This window comes from Apodemus sylvaticus, chromosome 9, assembly GCF_947179515.1.
Source record: "Apodemus sylvaticus chromosome 9, mApoSyl1.1, whole genome shotgun sequence".
In the NCBI taxonomy this organism is placed as follows: domain Eukaryota; kingdom Metazoa; phylum Chordata; class Mammalia; order Rodentia; family Muridae; genus Apodemus; species Apodemus sylvaticus.
The window spans coordinates 48,744,588-48,767,455 of NC_067480.1; the positions used below are offsets into that span (position 1 = coordinate 48,744,588).

At 38.2% G+C, this 22,868-nt stretch overlaps 1 protein-coding gene across 9 annotated transcripts in view; it reads right to left on the minus strand.

Annotated features, from left to right (window-relative positions):
- The window catches only part of Creb1 (cAMP responsive element binding protein 1), a 71,020-nt gene extending 48,176 nt beyond the window's left edge, over positions 1-22,844 (minus strand). For 7 of the 9 annotated variants that reach the window (XR_007979570.1, XR_007979569.1, XM_052193679.1 and 4 more), the window contains exons 1-2: positions 22,654-22,749; positions 5,293-5,414 (exon numbers count right to left, since the gene is read on the minus strand). Coding sequence is in view for 6 of the 9 variants with exons in the window: in XM_052193679.1 (XP_052049639.1) it covers positions 5,293-5,406 (114 nt within the window). In the remaining 3 variants the exon portion in view is untranslated. Of the gene's footprint in view, positions 1-5,292; positions 5,415-22,653; positions 22,750-22,769 lie in introns of those variants that run through there. The other 2 variants (XM_052193674.1, XM_052193677.1) reach the window with 2 other exon arrangements.
- Positions 22,845-22,868: the final 24 nt, after the last annotated feature.

Sequence of the window (22,868 nt, forward strand, 5' to 3'; positions counted from 1 at the left end):
ACAAGTTCTCACACAGATCAAAACTAGAAGTTTCCTTTCCTTAGACAGCCACAAAATCCTTCTGTATTAGTCCTATTTTCTCTGGTCACTTTAAGTCATGTTTCATTTTACCTGGTTCTATAAAGCCCTATTACGTTTTGCTTAGGTGCCAGGATTATCTGCAGAGTTGTGCACGTTGTCCTGTTTGTAATGACAAAGAGGAAATTAAGGACACTGACTCCTCAGGTTTGAAAGGTTCAGTCATAAAGTTATTATGAGCTGAGTGCCTCATCTTAATTCCATAGGAAAGCTATTGCAGTACTTGAAGCAATTACGGTATCAGTGACTTCTTCCCTTCAGCCTTTACGGTGAATATAACAAGCTAATCCTGTGATTTCTACCCTAGTTATTTATCAAAGCTCCTTAAAGTTTATATAGACACAGAAACCAAAGAAAGTATTAAATAAGCCCTCTTTCATGTGTGTATGGGTGGGTAGCAGACAAGTAATCTAGCATGAAAATATATCACCAGTCCTCCTTTTTTTCAGTTTTAAGACAGTGTCTCACTTGATTACCCAGGCTGATCTTGAACTTATGGTCCTCCCTTTTCAGACTCCCAAGGAGCTGTTATCACAAGCCTGTCCAATAAGGCCTGGCTAAAATTCCCATCTATCCCAGATAGTAACCAGAACTATTGTGGCATTTTTGGGGCTTTTGAGCTCTTTTATTCTGTGCCACAGATTAAACTCCGGGCCTTGTGCCTGCTAGGCAAGCACTTTCCTATCACAGGTGTCTTATCTTTTGATGTTGTAATGTTGTCACTTACAAATGTGTTGGGTCATATTCACAACTATCTTGGGAAGCATATGGCCTGGTAAAAAGTGAGACATGCTTGACTGATGTTTGTTTGTTTGTTTCTCTCTCTCTCTCTCTCTCTCTCTCTCTCTCTCTCTCTCTCTCTCTCTCTCTCTCTCTCTTTTTGTTTTTTGAGACAGAGTTTCTCTGTGTAGCCCTGGCTGTCCTGGAACTCACTCTGTAGACCAGGCTGGCCTTGAACTCAGAAATCCGCCTGCCGTGGGCCACCACTGCCCAGCTTGACATATGTTTCTTAAGACATACAGACACTACCATGGAACCAATTTTTTTGGTTTTAAAATATATTATATCTTTACACAGTCTAAAAATATGGCTACATAGTAGAAGTTCGTTATTTTTGTTTGATTATTTATTGCTTAATAAAGCCCTATTACATTTTGCTTTGATTTATTCAAATGTCACATTCTTATCTGTGTGGTACTAACCACCTGCAATCACAGGACTGAGGAAGCTGAGGAAGGACTGCTCCAAGGGTGAGGCCAGCCTTTATAATCATAAAGTTGATCTCCTTTACTACTTGCTTTCTTCCCCCTCCTATTTATTGGCAAAATCATAATCATTTTGCCTTAGCTTTACAGTGTTTTCCTAGTATTTAAAAACCAGCATTAAAACGTTATCTGGAGGGGCTGGAGAGATGGCTCAGTAGTTAAAAGTACTGACTGCTCTTCTGGAGGTCCTGAGTTCAATTCCCAGCAACCACATGGTGGCTCACAACCATCCATAATGAGATTTGACGCCCTCTTCTGGGGTGTCTGAAGACAGCTACAGTGTACTTACATATAATAAATAAATAAATCTTAAAAAAAAAAAGTTATCAGATTTAACAAGAGGTTGTGTCAACATCTATGATATACACCTCCCTCAAGGCTCAGGGAACACTTTAAGAGAAGAGCTGGAAGGAATGTAACAGTCAGAAGGGGAAGGAATGCTGGGAAACTCTGGTGGAGTTCTGGGCATGACACTGCTGTTAACAAACTGTTACAACAACTCTGATTACCTGCATAATACATGTATAAGATGGGGTCTGTAACATTCTACCATGGATGGAGGTAGGACTTCATAAGCTCTCTGAGGAACTATTAGCAGTTAACGGTTGCTGGGAGAGAGACAGACACTGTCTTCAGTGTTACGTAACTCCCCACTCGCGCTCATGCAAGCATCCATAATTACACTCCGTGGGTCATAACAACAAGAACAACCAGAAGAAGACAACAAAGTAGAAGGGATCTCAGAAAGGAAAGGTCTGGTGGGAGCAAATGGGCACAGAAGTGATACACATGACACAAATACATTATAGACAAGTATCAAACTCTCAAAAAATAAAAGATAATTTTTTATTAGTGTGGTGTTTTTGTCAAGGAATTCAGAAGAATAACTAAAAAGTAAAACTCTAACTGGACAAGAAGGAAAAAGCTTTCTTAAAATCCACAGTCAACTACACATTCCATTCTGAGTCTTCCACGCTGAAAGGCCGCTTAATAGTAAACGGAACACGTTTCCTCTTGAATTCCGAGTTATATTTCATGAAATTGATTTCACTTCTATATGCGCAATCATGTAAGTGCAGGGACTAGGAAAGGAGACAGTGGAGTCTTGGAGGCTGGAGAACAGATGGGGCGACAGTAACCAACTAGGCAGGCTACAGATGGTCCAATCTTGGAGGAAGGAAAGCCTGACTTGCATCACACAAATGCAGATGCTCAGGATTCACACCACTGGAAACGGAAGCATGAAGAGAAGGGTTGAAAAGAAACAAAGGGTGCATGGAAAGCTCTGCAAAAACAAATGAATCCTTTCTCAATCCCTGCAGAAGAGAAGTCTGCCTGCGGTGAGAGAAGAGTGCAGAATTACACAGACAATGAGTCTTAACCACATCATACCAGGTTTACTAAAGTCACTATAGCACCCCAGCCCTCTTCTTTCCTGTGGCTCTCAGGTCCTTTATATATAAAGAGGGAAACCTCTGGGGACCTGATCAAATTCAAGATCTAAGACTACCACTGTTCTGCAGTCAAGTTCCTGGTTTGGAGCTGTTGAGCTATAAATATATCCCAAAGCTTCCAAAGTAGCTTCTTAGTCATTTTATATCTGCCTATAAATCACTTAATGTTGGGACACGAGCGAGCCCAGGGCTTTACACGTGCTAAGTACATGCTCTACCATTAAGCTACGATCCTACCCCCTCATCTCCTTCTACTTTAATCCTGAGCAGACATTCACAGAGTATTAAGCATTTGATGAAAGCCACTACTAGGAAAGATGGAGACTAAAACAAATGGAAATGAAGATGAAGAGTTATGGCCATGTGAGAAATAGAAACTCAAAATAAGTACCAAGTAAGGTAAAAACCACCCCCTAAACAAACCCCTTTTTCTGAGAATAAACAGAATACTTATAAAACACAGGATACTATATACCAAAAGACTACCCAGGGAACAAACAGAACACTCTTGGAAACATGATAGCAATTTAACAGTCAGGGGCTCGAGAGATGGCTCAGAGGTTAAGAGCACTGGCTGCCTTCCAGATGTCCTGAATTCAATTCCCAGAAACAACAAGATGGCTCATAATCATCTATAATGAGATCTGGTGCCCTCTCTGGGCTGCAGGGATATGTGCAGGCAGAGTGCTGAATACGTTATAAAATAAATCTAAAAAAACAAAACAAAACAAACCGTTGCATTGCATGGCTTCTTAAGAAAACAAACCCATGTTTTGTAAATGAACTGTTTACTTAAAAAAATTCAGCAGGCAGGATGGAGTGAATACACTCCTAGGAAGTAGAGCAAAGAGGTTTAAAAATTGCAAGGAAAATGAAGAAACAAACAAAAACACGCCGCCACAAAAACAGTCCCAGAAGTATAACATCTGGATCACAAGGATCCTGACAGACATGAAGAACAAAACCACCACCAACTAATTCAAAGAAATTTCTTAAACAGAGGGTGTGAACAGTTTTCATCCTCCAGAGGAAAAAAAATGAACTAATTTATTAGTACTCCTTGTAAGGAGATGTAAGGTATTTTATAATATATCAGATATAAGAAATGAAATTAAGTCTTCTAAAAATGTGTAAACAACACTAAGTGTACCATAGAAAACTTCCAAAGAAAATGTCTTACCAAGAATTCTTAGCCCAGTTAATGTTTTATTTTCAAGATTATGCTACCTATATGTTCTACCTCAAAAGCCATGAGAGCAAAAAGAATTTCCAAGATGACTCTATAAAGTCAACTTGGGGAACAACCAGGCCGGAAAGAATATGGTGACCAGGACAGAGGGCATGCGAAAGGCTGGCATCATCAAGGAGACTGCTCAGCTAAATGATCAGATGAGCCCCAATTTCTCTGTGCCTGTTTTACTAAGCTTGTGTTGACCAAGTGCTGCCTCATCTGATATAACTCCAAACATATGTGGTGCTGCCTTACTCGTGAGATCTGCAGGGAACCCTGTTCTAGGAGAGGGGACAGTCAGCTTGCTTACTCTATCTGGCCTGGAGCTCCGGTATCTGACTCACTCCCACGCTCATCCCAGTCGTGGTGAAGCTGTATGTCCCAGGACTTATTCTAATCAGCCACTTCCATTGGAGATTTTTAACTCCTGGAGAAACTGAAGATAAGCAAAGCAAAGCTTTGCCAGGATTATTTTTCTTTGGGAGCCTTCACTTCAAAAACAGCCAGGCATGGTACTACACACCTTTAATCCAGAGGAAGGTGGGTCTCTGGGAGGTTGAGGCCACCTAGGGCTACAGTGACATTCTGTGTCCAAAACTGGTAAAAGGAAATACCACATTCTTACCCTAGCAGTTTAATATTTATTTGGTTTTTCTATTAAGCACTGTTTTCACTTATATTTAAGCAAAGATGTTAATAAAGAAAAACAGATGAGAGCAATACAGCAGGCACAGAAATGTCAGCCTTAAGGACAGGATGCTTAAAACAAAATCAGACTAATGCATTTAAAAGGCATAGAAAAGAATATCTGCAGTCATCCTTAGGACTGATTACCACATTAATTTATTTGTTTATTCTGCATTTTAGTATCAGAATACATAAACCTAGACTTTTAAATCATCTGCACCTCCAGGCCCCAAAATAAGTCTGTGTGGTATTTAAAACAAAAATAACAAAACAAACAAACAAAAAAACAAGGCAGCTGTTATTATTGCCTTGAGAGGGTCAATTCATTTATTAATAAAAAAGTAATTATTTCTGAATCATGTCACTACATACACACTATATTAATGTTTAATGATACACTTTACCAATATGTTAATTTCATTTCTAAACATAAGCTAATGCTAATACTGAACAGGAATTCTGATATTCTTAAGAAAATTTCCACTCATTTTATATATTTTATTAAAAATTAAATTCTCTTGGAAACATATCACTTTTAGAAGAGCTACAGCTTGGAATCTCTCCATGTATTGTATACCTGGGCTAATGTGGCAATCTGTGGCTGGGCTTGAACTGTCATTTGTTGATTTTCAGCTTCTGTTACAGCAGCATCTCCACTCTGCTGGTTGTCTGCTCCAGAGTCCATGGTCATTTAGTTACCTACAATAATATGGAAGAGTGTTACAAGCACTACAGTGCTTTGTACTTGCGTGGCTTTAAAGGCAAACTTCAAGTTACAAATAGGCTATGTGGTGGTTAAGTTAGTAAATGCACTTAGAAATCTAGTTAAAACAGAATGCAGCTGACCTTTTACTCAACTTGCTCAAATCTGATTAGCTAACTTCAAATAACAAAGACAAACAATGAAGAAATACAGAGTTTTCTCTGGGTGCTTCTTCCTCATAGGAAATGAGAGGTAGTCCCTGTCTTGGTTGGTCCTTTACTAGTGAGGAGGTCAGAGGTGGCAGCGAGGCTGATTTTTCCAAGCTGCACCAGCCCGGTTCAGAAAGAGTGTAGAAAGCAGGAATGAAGTCAGGTCTAAGATTCTGGCTTCAGATCCCTCTAGGTATTTCTTCCTATCAGAGCAAGAGCAACTGTAAGTGGCTCCCTAGTAGGTAACTGGTAATAGGACAAATCAAAAGCCCATGTAGAGGGGCACAGAGGTAAAAAAGTAAAATAAACGGCCAGACCTTAATCAGAGGCTTCAAACACTGAGACGGTCATGGTGTTCTACTCCTCACTCACAGCAGAGTACAACACAACACTACACACACAGAGAAGCAAAACAACTTTTTATGTTCGATTGTAAAATTCTGGGTCAGTCAATATTGGACGCTTGCACTTTTTAGACCTGTTTTGCATGCCTGTGGAGTGCTCTAACACCTCACAGCAGCAAGAATCGAGAGAGAAGGAAGAGCTTCTAGGTGCAGAAGTTACATGCGGATTTTAGTAAGCTTTCAGATAATGGGGGAAGCAATCCTTTCTTGTCTTTTTGGGGACACGAAAAAAAGGGAATACTTCTATAGTGTATCCCTCTTATAGCTCAATACTTATATATTACCAGACAAGATGAATTTATCATGAGTGGTGTTTATACTCATCTCTCAAATACAAGAAATCTCAATGCTTTACCAAACAACTCTAAAACTAATCAAAATAGACATTCATCCTTATGATCATTAAATATTATCAAAATGTATCCAATATTTAACATGCCATTATTTATAATACTTTAAAGATAAAATGCTATTTCAGAAATTAATATAAAAAGTTAGAAATACCAGTATCCATAAAACATAGATGACAAAGCAAAAAAAGATCACCAGACTCGACAGCATGGTTATTTAACAGTCACAAAGCTCCAGAGAAGTAACTGCCAAGACCACCACAATATCATGCAAAATGCAACTATGAGTCAATATGAAATTCTCAACAGTTAGTTTAAAAAAAAAAGTAGTTCAAAGGTATCTGGTGCAGAATTCTTTTTTTAATTGTTTTTAATACCACAAAACTAGAAACATTATTATTATTATTATTGGTTTTTTGGATTTGGTTTTTTGAGACAGGGTTTCTCTGTATAGCCCTGGCTGTCCTGGAGCTCATTCTGTAGACCAAGCTGGCCTCGAACTCAGAAATCCGCCTGCCTCTGCCTCTGCCTCCAAGAGTGCTGGGATTACAGGCGTGCACCACCATCGCCCGGCTTAGAAACATTATTTTTAGAAGGGATATAAAAATAATGTAGTAAAAAGAAGTCTGTCTACAATGTAATGACATTAAATACAGTGGAATCCCATTTATAATTAAAAAAGAAGCCTGAAGGTGTGAGGAATTAAACACTAAGCTGGAAGTGGGATCTACAAAAATCTTTTATAGGACAGCAAGTCTCATCTTCTGGTATGCTTTTTATATACTTTAAATATCAGTACTGGTTGGAGACTATTTTCCTTCTAGAGAACATAGATTCAGAATGTTTGTATAGTTTAAGAAATAACTCATCAATATCAAAAGTTATGAATATTTCTGAATGAAAACTGTATTTCAACAGTGATTTAGAGATATGTACTGACATAATCTCAAACCTCACTTTTTTAAAAAAGGTACTTAACTATTTTTATATGCATTTGTGTTTTGACTGCATGTATGTCTGTGTGTCAGATCCCCTGGAACTGACACACAGGCAGTTGTAAGCTGCCATGTAGGTGTTGGGAACTGAACCTGGGTGGGTCCTCTGGAAGAGCAGCCACTGCTCTTAACCACTGAGCTATCTCTTTTGCCCCCTCACTTTTTTTTTAAAGTAAAAGTACTTATTATGGCTAAACTGTTTACTCTGCATTTATAAGTGAAGTAAAAACAGAAATAACCTAGTTATGAAAATTTATAAAATTATCATACAGGTTATACTAAATTTTTTTTTAAAGAAAAGCATGGTATGCTAAAAAATAAACCAAAAACAATTAAAACAAGTTGGCTATCCTAAAACGTATCCTTTGACCTGAATGCAAATGGCATGTGTAACAAAGTACTCATTTCAGGAGCAATAAAGGAATACCTTAATACCTCCTGTGCAGATAAAATATACATGATCATTTTAAGACTTCCTTCCAAACCATACCTTTTCAAAATTGTTTACTTATGTATCCCTATGCTACCATCCACGCAGTTTCACTCTACCATTTGATCAAAGGTCATCTACAGATGGGTCACATCCCTTGTTTCTATTGAGAACAGCCCGAGACTACTTGCTTTTTTTTTTTTTTTTTTAAATTTAAGGTAGAAGGCTTCTTGATGTTTTTGGTTCAGGAAACAAGACTACTAAATCATAATAAAAGACCAGAAAATTTAAGTAGTTAAAGCTGCAGTCAAAAGGGGCTATGATTTTCACACCCCTCCCTGCAACTAGCTAATATTCTCTATCACTGGAGACTGGTATTTCCAACAGCAACAAGTCCTCAACTAAACTGCTAGTATTTTATTACCACTTCATGTAGGTGGTTACTGACCCTTATTCAGGGTAGGAATCAGCCTTAAATAGTTAAATTTTAGCTTAAACAGGTGCAAACCAAATGGGCAATGGCACGAATGGTGCCTTTTCTAAGAAAACAGTGCTAGTAAGATTACACGACAGATGAGACAGTTCTTGGACTCAACTACAACACTCTTGGTTTTCACCTTGAAGACATTACAGCACCATTCTGCCAGTTGGCCTGAGCCGACTTTTGAAGCAGGCGCATTTCACCTGTTTTTCTGCTCGTATGGGAAGAACAGACTGTAGAGCATGTGTAGGATCTTCAGTTTTTCTATTAACCCCAGTGTCAATCAGTCCCCGGGGCTGAGGCAATGGCTCAGCAGGGGAAGGTGCTTGCCATTCAATCCTGGCAACCTGAGTTTAATCCCTGGAGCCCCCTCAATGGCAGAAAGAAAAAAACCAAACTGACCCCAAAGTCCTCCTCTAACCTGGTCACTGCCACACCCATCATACACATAATTACATATTTTAAATCAGAACTCTTCAAGTTACTGGACTTAGAATAAAACTGCAATGGGCTAGTTCACAACAAAATAATTTCCTTTACGAATATACTTTACTAACAATAGTCTTAAAGTTAATCAACTTACATTATATGCATTATGCTTCTACATGCTAAACACTGTTCAAGCTATTGAGTGAAACTGTAAACAACTTTCTTTTATAGAGCTCAGTCTGCTGTGCAAGAACAGCACAAGAGAGCAGGCAAATAAAATGTCACGAAGTCAGAGGGTAGAAGTGTGTAGGAAAATTAGCCTAGTACAAATAGTGGCAATATTATGTGTAGCATGTTATCCAGTATTAGGAAGGCTGACCGGTGAACCTGTCTAACAGGCTAGCATTTAAATTCCCCTAAGTAGCACCTACACAGAAGTGTGCTGTATTGGAAATAAATTTGGCAGCATTACCGCCCTGTCTACCCCAAGTTAATACAAATTGTCATCAAACAGCAAATTAAAGCCCATCAAAGAAAGCCAAACTGCCACTTTCATAATCACTAAGTGAAAGGAGATTGTATACCTCCACTTCTTTTTCCTAAAATATTTTGATTTTCTTAAGAACTTCAGTTCTTAAGATCTTCAACACTCTACAAGTTTTTGAGAAATAAACCTATCTTCAGGGGGCTGGATATGGTTCAGCAGTGTACATTGTTCCTGCAGAATATCCTGCTCCTGCAGAGCACTGAAGTTTAGTTCCCACCCTCCAGAGGCAGCTCACAATAACCTGAAACTCTAACCCCTGGATCCAAGGCTAACTCCTGGCTTCTGCTAGCATCTGCAGAAACATGCACAGTCTCACACATGCATACATATTTAAAAATGAAATAAATCTTAAAACAAAACAAACCCATCCTCTTTATAACCTGGCTATTTAAGCCCTTAAATTCAAGTTTAATTTTTATAAAGATGCAAGATAATACTTCAAAGAAATGCTTTCTAACTAATGGAACATATGCTGTTTGTTAAAATGGAAGTAACCTGTTAGAAAGGAGAAAAAGATTTTCAGCATACTCATGCTCAACTCTTAAAATTCCAAGGATTTAAGGAACCCACATAATCAGAACTAAAGTTTCTAGGGCAACTTCAGCAAAAGATGTATTTGGGTACATAATTTAAAAACTGATGAGGGCTTGGAAAATGAGTCAGCAGTTGAAGAGTGTGTATTGTTTTCCAGCAGTCATATGTCTAGCAAGCAGCTCACACTCACACTTAGCTATAACCCAGCTCCAGAAGGATCTGACACCTCCAGCCTCAGCAGGTACTTGCATGTACACACACACACACACAGACACACGTTCTGCAGAAGTATATCCAACCTTACATGGGGTACAATAATTTCTAGTTCTTTTGTACTTTTTAGTTTTGGGAAGATTAAAAGCCTTGTCAACCCATCTTTTCACCTCTGATATATGTTCCTTTTAAGTGTCACTGATGAGGGGCAAAAGTTTGGGTTCTGTGTGATAGACATTTCATAATCAATAACCTTGTGGGACTGCCTGCACTCCTCTACCTTATCCCCTTGCACAGTTCTTTCTTGTTCATCTTGAAACATTTGCCATTAGACATTTTGTGTGTCTAATCTATCAGAACTGAAATATATGTAACCAACAGAAACTGAGCAATGTTCCAAAATTTTGAGAATAGTCTCCTGGTGGTAAATAGAGCATCCCTTCATTGAAACCAGGTAAGAAAACAGCATATTCGGTCATCATATGCATACATCATTTACATACATACACAACTTAATATTTAGTAACCTCAACTGTCTAAACCTGAGATTAAGTCAGACTGATTATGTTCTAACAAAATGGAAGTGTTATAAGTATATTTTGAAAGAACAAGACAATGAAATCAACTAAATGCTATCTATACCAAGTTTATTAACTAGTCTTCTCAAATTTTCTGAGCCCTTATAAGGCCATTTTTTTCTTTTTGGTTTTTTGGATTTGGTTACCCCCCCACCCCCCCCCCCCCAGACAGAGTTTCTCTGTATAGCCCTGGCTGTCCCGGAGCTCACTCTGTACACTAGGCTGGACTCGAACTTAGAAATCTGCCTGCTTCTGCCTCCCAGAGTGCTGGGATTACAGGTGTGCACCACCACCGCCCAGCAGCCATTTTCAAACAGAGAATGAATCTATACTTAAAGTCTCTTCTCTAGATAACAAAGGCAAGAAACATAACATGAAGGTGACTGTAATGACTAGAAATAATTCTAGGGGCTGGAGAGACAGCTCATAAGTTAAAAGTGTTTGTTATTCTTTGATAATCAAGCTTTGGTCCCAGCACCTACATCTCAGTGGTTTACAACTGCCTCTAACTCCTGCTTCAGGAAATCAGACACACTCCTTCACACCTCTGCAGATACCCAAACAAGGCCTTAAGTAAATTCCAGATACAAAGGAAGACTTTTCGGTTTTCATACTTTCATAGATATTATGTACCAACAGTAAACACCAGTGTAACCTAACCACCACTCCAAATGGAAACAGCAAATAGCAAAATTGCAATGTTATTTAATAAATCCCGATTTATTTGCTTAACTCAGAGAAGGTTTATTTTAGTATTTAATGGTTTACTGTAATTTTCTAATTATCAGGTTATTGGAATGGTAGTTTTAACAAGTTTAACATGTAGCACAGCTTAAGAAAAGGGCAGTTCTCAAAGCAAATACTCAGCAAGAGTAAATTAGGAAAATGTTATCTGATTTATGTAAATGCTGTATAACTTATGACATTAATGAATATCTCATAAATAGTTTCTTTCAATACAAAAATTGTCAAACACTATCAAATCCAAGTTTTTTTGTCTTGTTTTCAACATTTTCTTGCCTTATTTTCTTTAAGGTGAGACTACACATGGTTCTAAAAACAAGCTTTCTGCCATCTGGTAAGCAACTGCAACTATATAGCTAGCTAGCGCTCGCTCTCTCTCTCTCTCTCTCTCTCTCTCTCTCTCTCTCTCTCCACCCACCCACCCACCCACCCACCCACCCACATCTTTTATGATGGCAGTAGTGTCTTATTTAAGATTTCTTTATCATGTGCATGTATGGTGGTCAGAGAACACTTCTGTAGTGGATTCTTACCTTCCACCATGCAGGTTCCTGGGACTGAACTCAGGTCACAAAGCTTGGCAGCAAGCACCTTTACACAACAAACCATGACACTGGTCTTTCTGGCAACATTTTTATCCCACTTCTTTCCAGTGAACTTTCTTTGCAAACATCCACCTCACACTGAGCCTTGTTAGAAAGCCAACACTTTAGGCAGTGTCTACGTGTAAAGCGCTATAAAATGGACCTTGAAGTTCATTTTTAAAAAAAATTTATTTATGTCTGAGTGTTCTGTGTGTATATATGATGCTTGCCACAAGAGGGCATCAGATCTCATTATAAATGGTTGTGAACCACCGTGCAGTTGCTGGAAACTCAATTCAGGACCTCTGGAAGCGCATCCAGTGCTCATAGCAGACGAACCATCTATCTCTTCAGCCCTGGAAACTCATTTCTTAAAAATTAAAAGCACTATACATCTTCAATAAGTAATTACTTTTATAAAAGTAGTTTTCACACTGAAAGAGAGAGAAGCTGTCTTTAAGTTCTGCTTTATATCTGAGGTAGTCAGCAAATCCTAAATGACTGTGTGAGACTACATTTAATGGACACAGAATGCCTATATGTTTTGATTTTGTTGTTGGTAGTTTTTTTTTTTTTAGAAGAGTTCTGTAAGTTTAAGCAGCAGTGTTAGTGATTTTGAACTAGGTCTTGAAATTCTTGATGAAATATTTACAAGCCAGATAGGGAACAGTGAAAACTCAGCTTCCTGAGGTGGGACTAGTCAACGGTCAGAGAGCACACATTCTGGCTTTAACCAGACAACTGGAGATGTTGAGAGCTCTGTAAGGAATTTATAAATTTCAAGGCTATACTCACTGTCTTCAATATTATAAAAGTAGAGAACTGTCTGTATAGTCAACAATGAAGCTCTACAGAATAGAAAGAAATATGCAAGTCATTTTAATATGTTGCTTACCAGTCTGTCAGCAAATGAAAAAAATATAAGATATAGCAGACTACATTAAAAATAGCCTACGGATAGTCTATAAAACTGATAAATAGCATGCAGACAATGATACAAACTTTATGTACTTTTATTGTATTTATTTTTTACATCAATGCTTATTCTTGGTACTACACACTGAATTTGGACAAATGTATAATGATTTTTTTCCACTATTATAGTATCAGACAGATATTTTTCTTTATGTATAGTTTTGAGTGGAGACTTATTTTAAGTTCAGTGCTTTTATCTTTGGTTTTGAAATAATCAACACCAAGTCCAACCTTCCAGGGAGACATACTGCTTTACTACCGTGACAGACTTCTCAAGAAGGTATTTTGATGAACAGTCTCAGCACGATGTTTAGGCTTTAGAGGAAGATGCCACTGTGTAAAGCATAAGGATTAATGAAAATCCAAAGCATAGAAGACTTTAAGCTACTAAAATAAACTTCCTCTTTATCTTTAAAAACAACAACAACAACAAAACCTGCAAATAAGCAGGTGGCACACACCTAAATCCCAGCACTTGGGCATCAGAGGCAGACTCATCCCAAGTTCAAGGCCAGGTCTACAGAGGAACCCTGTCTCAGGAACGAAAAATCAACAATTATAGTAAACATGTTTTGTCTGCTTCCTCTAATCTGTACAACTCAAAAAGAATATTGCTAACCCTTTCAAATTTATGGCCCTAAAAATAATAAGTTACTAAAGAAATGTTCTGTTTCCTGCACAGTGGATGTCCAGGAAGTAACAGATTAAAATATACAAGAACATCCTCTTAAAAAGCTTACAATCTAGTTAGAAATGAAATATTGTATCAAAGGAGACAAGTATAATGCAATAGTTATGACCTGGTTACCTATAAATATTCCCTCTAAACAAGCATTACTATTTGGTAAGTTATTGAAAAGCATGTGCATCCATTTGGAAATGACTGGGATATAAGAAATTGGGGGTGGGGGACATAACCTCTCTACTGATAAAGATCTGATTAATAAGGAAATTAATGCATTTTCCATGGCCTATACTAGAATATTTCCTTCAAGTGAGCTATTTATAAACTAAAGCTGATACTGCTTAGAGACAAACTTTAGGAGTTATAAATAAAACAAGAGCCTTGAAAACTTTTTCCACAGAGATAATGCAACAAAAAACAAGCAATCTCTCATGACAGCAAGAACATCATTTACACTCCACAGGGCCAGTTCAGTCTTCTTCAAACAAACAAACAAACAAACAAACAAACAAAGGCACTAAAATTTTCCTCATGTCTAAGTTTATAAAAACTTCCAAAGTTATATATATATTTCTCAAGTAGTTTATAAGTAATACACTACACCTACTGACACCATAAATTTACTAAAAAAAATTAGCCAATTATTGTGTTATATAGTCAAAATTGCCACTTCTTAGTTTCTCATCTTCATTTTCTTATGTAAGTTATTCCAAAAAAGACGTAAGGGCTCAGATTAATGGAGAAGAGCAGAAGGAACACAGTCCTGCATCCATTCAGTTAGCTGCTTTTCATTAGGCAATGCTATTGTTTGCTGGGCTTTCAGTTATTTGGGGAAAAATGTGACGTTTAGAAAAATAAAAATAAAATTGACGAACCAGAAATAAAAATAAAGAATGTCATGCCTCAATTAAAAGGTGGTGCACACTTTTAATCTTAGAACTTGAGAGGCAGAAGCAGGCAGATCTCTCTAAGTACAAGGTAAGCATGGTCTACAGAGCAAGTCCAAGGCTAGCCAGAGCTATATAGTGAGAACCTGTCTGGGAAAAAGATACACAAAACAAAAAATAAAATGACAAGCTATAAAGCGGGAGAGAAAAATATATAAGATGTACCTGGTAAGGCAAAAGATGTAAATAAATATATTTTCAAAAGATATATAAAGGACCAATAAACACATTTGAAAAGATGCTTGATAACATTAGGAAAATAATACTCAAAAGAACTTCCTTGCCACCCAAACATAATGGAAAAGATAGATTATAGCAAGTATTAGTGAGGACATGGAGACATTAAAACCTTTATATACTGCTTATAAAATATGTGCGGTAGCTTTAGAAAATGACCTGGTAGTTCCTCAAAAATAGCTGTAACAGGGTTAGCATACAACCCAACACTTTCTTTCCTAGGTATCTATACAGGAGAAATGAAAATGTTTATATTGACATAATTCAAGTCAAAAAGCCCAGTATCCATGAACTAACGAGTAAAATATTAAGTATAATATGGACTATTATTTAGCAACAAAAATTAAAACTGATAAATACTACATGGGTGGACTTTGAAAACATTATGCTAAGAAGTTCACCATGATAATATACCATGAGTATACACTTATTCAAATGAAATGTCCAAAAACAAATTAATAAAGCACAAAGCAGGTCAGCCGTTGTCTTGAGCTGCTGTCTGAGAAGTTTAAGAGGTGATGGTTTCTTTCCGAGGTGGTGAATATGTCCCAGGGCTGACTGTGGCAATAGATGCACAATTGGCTAACAACACTGAAAATCATGGAACTGTACCTAACAAATGGGAAGATTATATATAATAACACTTCAAAAAAGTTGATAGAGAAGCTATGGTATCCTTTACAATACAATACAATACAATACAATACAATACAAGTCAAAAAATTGCATTTTAAGATTGTCATTATGCCGGGCAGTGGTGGCTCACGCCTGTAATCCCAGCAATCTGGAAGGCAGAGGCAGGAGGATCTCTGAGTTCGAGGCCAGCCTGGTCTACAGAGTGAGTTCCAGGAAAGCCATGGCTACACAGAGAAACCCTGTCTCGAAAAAAACCAAATCCAAAAAACCAAAAAAAAAAAAAAAAAAAAAAACCAAAAAATATAAAACAAACAAAAAAAGATTGTCATTGTATTGTTCATATATATATATATATATATATATATATATATGTATAATACATACACATGCAAATGTTTCTTATATAAAACTTGTGTCATGAGGACTCATATTCAGGATTCCTTAAAGTGTCGATCTGTAGCTAACCTAACATTCTCGTCACCAATCTGTGTATGTATCAAGTTCATTGTACTTCAGTGCCCTCCTCTGGTTTTCCATTTTACTGCCTATGATATACTCTTTTTACTTCTACCTATACAAATTCTTCAATACTCCATTTAAATGCTACCTGCCAATCAAGATTTCCCACGTGAATTCTTTTCTCATCTAAACTCTATAGTTCTTCATGACAGTAGAGACTTGTCCTTCCATCACCATACCCTATAGTATGTACTGCAAATTCTTTGTAGGTAAGAGACATTATTTGGACTTTTTTATTTATAACATCTAAACATCTTCATGTAACATCCAGGAATTATTTTCTTAACTACCTCAATAAATTTTCTTGTGATTTGATCATCAACTATGAACTGATGATCATCAAATGTTCCATGACCAAATTAGATTGATAAAAAGCAACACATAACAGCAGGATATTACTATTATTATTTGCAGTGAACTATAGGCTTCTATTGATTCAAGAAAATGATACCACTTTTAACCCTAGCACAGAAGGTGGAGGTAGGTATATATAGCACAGCCAAGCCACAAGGGAAGATTTCTGTCTCAAAACAAACAAAATCACACAAAAAAGAAAAACCCTAAGAATAAAAATGCTTCAAATAAGCAATAATTATCACGTTGGTGATAAAAAATAAGAGACTTCTAAGTCTCTTTTTGTCAGTTGCTAAAACAAGCAGGGATAAATTTCTGGAAAATGTTTCATTATATCCTGGCCAAATTAAACATTGTTTGTTACCAAAATCTCACATGCAAATAGCCAGGTTATTAGGATACAACTAAAACCGACTGAATAAATCTTAGTTTCAAAGAGGATCCATTAATGTTTGGGAAAGAAATTTTTATCACTACTGGTACTGGTCAACTTACCCCACGAACAGTAAGTAGCTATTTTATTTTCCCACTCTTCTTGAACCAAGTATCAATCTTTTCTCCTTTTAGGAAAAAAATCTCTATCAATCCCCTAGATCGCCTATCATCAAACCTTGCTTTGATCTATTTAAGGGCCTTGTTCATAACAGACAAGTGCTCTCACTGAGTCACATGACCAGTACCAACTACTGCTTTGATATTTATGAAAATAGCGTCAAGAATTAAGTACTTTGTTCCAGACAATTTTTCATAGCTAGACTATCTAATGTGTGCAGAAATTATAGATAAGTTTATCTCCTAAAATGAAGGAGAATATGAAAGACAATTTAGGTAATCCAATAGATAACCAAAAATCTAGACAAAATGATAATAAAATATTAAGAATTAAGAGAACAGAGCTAAACAAAATCAGGACCTGAGACAAGACTGTGCTCACATTTAAGGGAAGAAACACATTTGAGTGGCAGAGAAAACTAAATCGCTACCCTCATTCAAACTTTAAAACCTACATTTATAGATGAAGTAAGTTTACACTTACTTTATTTGTAAAAATAAATTCAGCATCTGTGTGTATACAACAATTATTCTACATCAGCAATGCCTTTAATCACAACATCTGAGCAGCAGAAACAGGTGTATTTCTGAGTTCAAGGCCAGCCTGTTCTACACACAGCACAAGTTCCAGGACAGTCAGGGCTACATGAAGAAGCCTAGTTTGGAAAAAACAATCAAACAAACAAACAAACAAACAAACAAAATAAACCAATGATTTGAACAAAATATTAAGTTGAAGGGAGACCTAAAGACACCAAAAAACCATGTACCTTACTGATAGCTTGCAAATACCTACAAGTCACCTGCTTTGATAAACTTCAATCATCTACCCTATTCTTATCAAATTTATACAGATGCTTTGTGCACACCTAAATTATGCAGCAGGTAAAAGTAGCATGTTAATATTTTATAATACTAAAAAAAAACTCCAAATAGCAGTAAGAGTAGTCTTGAAAAACTGTAGCCTGAATGACAACACTGTCATTCTCAACTTAAGCCTTTAACCATACAAAGTTAACTCTATTGTGACAGCTTTATTTAGTAACTAAAAGAAAACAGTGGGATGCACTGTTTAGAAAATCTGTAGCATGTACTTAAAATCTACTATAGCTTTAAGCTGCTTTGAAGAGCCAAGAGGGAACAAAGAGCTACTGAGACTTGTTCAGTGCTGGGGCTGAAATGCATTTTACATTGTCCAGCTGACTGAGTAAGGGCTTTCAACAATTATAAGAAGCAGTACCGTATGATTCCCAGGAGATAGATGGGCGCCAACCTACTTGTTTTCTATTTAAGCAAGAAATACAAAACTCTCTGATTAATTACACCAAATTTAAAAAAAAATACTGTAATCTCAGTACACAAAAGGCTACAAGCTAAGGCAGAACGACTTTAAGTCTGAGACCAGCCTAAGATACATAATGATAATGAGCTCCAGGATAGTTGAGACTACACAGGACCCTCCTCAAAGATCTCCAGGATAGTTGAGACTACACAGGACCCTCCTCAAAGATCTCCAGGATAGTTGAGACTACACAGGACCCTGCTCAAACAACCAAAGCAAACAGAAAAGAGCCAAACAAAACACTGGACTAAATTAACCATTCTTTTTTTTTCTTTTCTTTTCTTCTCTACCAGTAGAGAAAACTTCCAATACTTTTTGGTCAAAATAGTAATTTAAGTCAGTCAGTCTAAACTCATAGCTTGCTTGTCCCTATATACATCTCAATCTTTTTAACTTAAAGCTTTTATAAAGTAGAGCTAAAAATAAGGCAGTTTAAATTAAACCTCAACTTCCTCGTATAAACTATTGCATTACTTTTCACTCAGATGAGTGTTAAAGTTTATATTTGAGACTAGGTTTCCCTATGAAGCCCTTGCTGGAACTTACTTTGTAAACAAGGCTGGCCTTGAATTCAGAGATCAGTAGCCTTTGCCCCAAGTGCTGGGATTAAAGACATTACAATTTAAAATGGAATGACCTGGAAATAGAATCAGCTTACTAAAAGGTTAATAAATTTAAGTATGCCCAAATACACACGCTTCTTTAAAGGGGCCAGTTGGAGGGACAGCCTGGTGGTTAAGAGTATAGTGCTCTTGCAGAGGACCCAGGTTCTGTTCCAACATCCACATGGTGGCTCACAACTGCAGTTCCAGGGGATCCAATGTCCTCTTCTGACCATCTTAGGCTCCTACACAGACACAGCACCCATCCATACACTCTAACATACACACATACACATACAATTTAAACTTCTTTTACATGCGTATACAAACCAATTGCTAAGTAATTATAATATGTAGCCTGGGAAATGAGTGTCAAACAGGTAAGGGAAGCCAGAATTCAAGACAGATTGTATGGCATGTCAGATTATATATTATTTGTATAAAGAGCGAGATACACATACACATTTACTTGTATATGGACAGCATCTCTGAAAACATGTGGGCAACACAAGATGGCACAGAATATAGGATATTTTGCTATACCTTACATTTTATACTATAACCACCTGATTATAAAACTAATTAAAAAACTAAAAATAAAAAAGACTCCTTTTCAGTCACCAAGAGTGTTCTCTTTCCTTTGATTGTTTTCTAATGATAAATAACTGTTCCCAACAGTTTCTTAAGCATAAAGACAGTAATTCCTCATTGGATTTGTTGGTCTTTCTGGCCAATTGTATTAAACACAGAATGTTTGGAAAAAATTATGACACCTGTAGTAAGCCCCAAAAGGTAAAAGATGAACAGTTAAACCCACCTTAGGAAAAGTACTTTCTATTTATCTTAAAACCTCAAGGAGTATATGCTATTATTTTAACTTTACAAGTGAAGAAACTGAGGCAGAGATAGCAGACAGTGTCCCATGGTCACAAAACTCCCCAAGTGCAGGCATATGACAGGACTGGAAGTGTGAGGATTCAGACCCACACTCTGACTTCCCAAACCAGAAAGACGTACTTTTAATGTACTGCCTATCACTGTGAGTGTTAAATATTCATATTACCAGTGACTACTGTCAAGTGTTCAGCAGGGTAGTCAAGTTCACACATGCACAAGGAATAAACTGCTAAAGATATCTGTTTTCTATTATATTCTTAAGCTCAGATTTGAGCTCTACCTATTCAAAATAATGAAGCTCCCACTAGAAGCAATGCAGCAAGAAAGATGTTCACACGAACATATACCAGGCCAGTTTATGTGGCTGTATCTGCTAACCTACCTGTTTATAATTAATATTTTACTTTTTAGTGACATAGTGTAAGCACTGTCACAAGTAAACCATATTCTCTACTGTTTAAAAAAAAGGTGTATGAGATAAAAAAAAAAAAAAAGAAAGAAAGAAAGAAAGAAAATATACTAACAAACAAAACCAGGGGCTTTACAAGTGGCAAAACTACTCTAAGAAAACTAAAATCTCTAATTTCAGAGCTGATAAATAAGTGTCTGAAAGTAGAAAAAAGAATATTATGGTGTGTTTCTTCAGGCCCTTGTGTGCAATTCTGTTCAAAACTGTTTAACACTAGTTTTAAATTCCAAAAGAAATGCTAACTTAGTATCTATTAGGTTACGTTATTTGAAATAATTCATTAGCTTTCTAAATTCACAGTTCCATCAAAAATAAAGAACTAAGAGAAAGAGGAAGAAGAGGAGGGAAGCACAAGGCGCTCTAACTTTCACTGACTTCTGCAAGAGAGAATTATAATTTATTGCTAGGTTCCAGGTGAATGCTTAAAAATTAATGCACACAAAAAGTGCTCCAATTTTCACTTGCAATTGCTGAGAATCCATTTGATTCTCCATAAAAGATCCCATAAATAAAATCTAAAGTATCTTTTGGTCAACACTGAAGAAAGGACACATAGGAAAAAATTTTTTTTATTCTCACAAGGGAAGAATCATCTTCATATATAATCTCTATTGGCTTATAGAAAATCTTTTGAAAAAACTATTTTACCATCAACTTTACCATGTATAACTTCTTCACTGTGTGGAAATAAAATCATCTTCTCAGTCCTATGGAAACACTCCTTCTATTGCATCTTAATTTTCTTGACAATTGCAAATTGAAGTGCTAAAGACTAGCAATGTAACCGTCATGTTCAGAGTTCTGACACACAGAAAAATCAAACACAATGGTTCTATTACCAATCAGTATTTATTCCTAACTGAAAGCCTTGTATTGACCAATCACAATTCAATGGTACAATAACTGGTTGTTTTAAAAGACCAACAAAACAAAACAAAAAGCAAAAATAAAAAAACTGTGCACCTTTCAAAGCAACTAAAATTTGGGGCTTTGCTTTTCAATTAGGAAATGATTTGTCAGGGGCACAAGATTTCAATAGATGGCCCAAGGGTATCTTATGCTAGATCTTTTGAAGGCAGATGTAATGCAAACTGAGGCTAGGATCAAACTATTAACTTTGAGAAGATATGGCAGGTTTAAATAGGTCACACTGCAATGCCCTTTAAAAATGTCTTTCGATCTTTAAGGTGTCAATGACTTTTGACAGTCCCCTTTGCAGATGTTCTAGGTGAAGGGAAAAAAAGGAACACCACAACCCCTACTGGCTTAAACTGTCATCAACCTCAGACTGGGATTACCCACTGCAATATACAAATAATGGATAGTTCCAATAACTATTTTTAGAGTGAGAATTATATCAATCCTCCATTAAAGTTCAGACAGAAGCGTGTGAGAAGCATGGTAGTTGAGTGAGCAATGCTAAGGGGAGATCCGGATGACTCAAAAAACCTTGGCAAGACTGCCTCCCCTCAAATGATATAAAACGAAAAGTGCCTCAGCTAATATTCGTTTCTAAGGGTTTCAGAATGATTGACCCCAAGTGATTATTATCTTACTGGAAAGGGTTAAAACTGAAACTGTTTTCAAGCACCAGCTTCCCTTTTACAAGATCCCAACAGTTTCTGCAAAAAGTTATTACAAATATGTTTTCTTAGCACCTCTTTCCTTCCCAAAAGAACGCATTCCCATGACTACTGAGTTGTTCTTCATCTTCAAAACCGAGGGGTGAGGGAAACAGTAAAAAACAAAAACAAAAACAAAAAAAACCAAACCAAACCCTTAAAAAAGCCTAGGGTAGAAAACAGCATTTTTCTCCAACCGCGTGGGAGCAGGGGAAGGGGGCAAGAATAAAATACAGCACCAGAGAAAACCTTGGGTTTCGAACTTTATTGCACAAAGAGCGGAGAGGAAAAGCAGGTCGGACGTTGCAGCTCGCCGAGCGGGCACCGCCGCGAAGGCGGCAGCACCTTCACCTCCTCTGCCCTCAACTGTCTCCTTCTTCTTCCTCCTCCTCCTCCACCCCCCACGGGCACCCAGGCGGCGGCCCGGGCGGCTAGCCCGGCACAGCCGGGACGAGCGAGCGAGCGAGCGAGCAGGCGGGCGGCGGCAGCGAGGAACGGGGGGCGGCGGCGGGCGGCCTCCCCCGGGGCGGCTCCGCTCCGCTCCGGCTCCGCGCCCGACCCGGCCTGGCCCGGCCCGGCGGCGGGAACGCGGGAGCCAGCTTGCCGCGGCCGGCCGCCCGCTCGCTCGCACCCCGCCCCGGCCGCCCCCCGTCATGAGCGCCGCCGCTGGCTGCAGGCAGAGTCGCTGCCGCCCGGCCGCCGCTGGCTCCAGTCCGCCGCCATTATTCTTTGTTCGCTGCGAGCGGCGGCGGTGTTGTGGGGCTCGGGCGGAGGCTCCATCTTTACCGCGGCCCCTCCTGCGAGGGGAAGGCCCCGAGCGCGGGTGTCCGGCGCCTCCCCGGCCCCCCTCTGTCCCCCCGGCTCTCTCTGGCTCCTGCCTCCTCCTCCTGCTCCTCTTACCGGTGGTACAAGCTCCTCCGTCACTGCTTTCGTTCGCGGCCCGGATCTCGCTGGAGTTTTATTCTCTCCCCCACGTAACACACCGCGTCAAACTACACCTCCGCCGCGTCACTCACCAACACTCCGCTTCTCCCAGCCGCCCGGGCCACAGGCAGCAGCAGCCGCCGCCGACTGAGGAGCCGCAGCCAGGGAGCCAGCCAGCGCCGCCCAGTGCC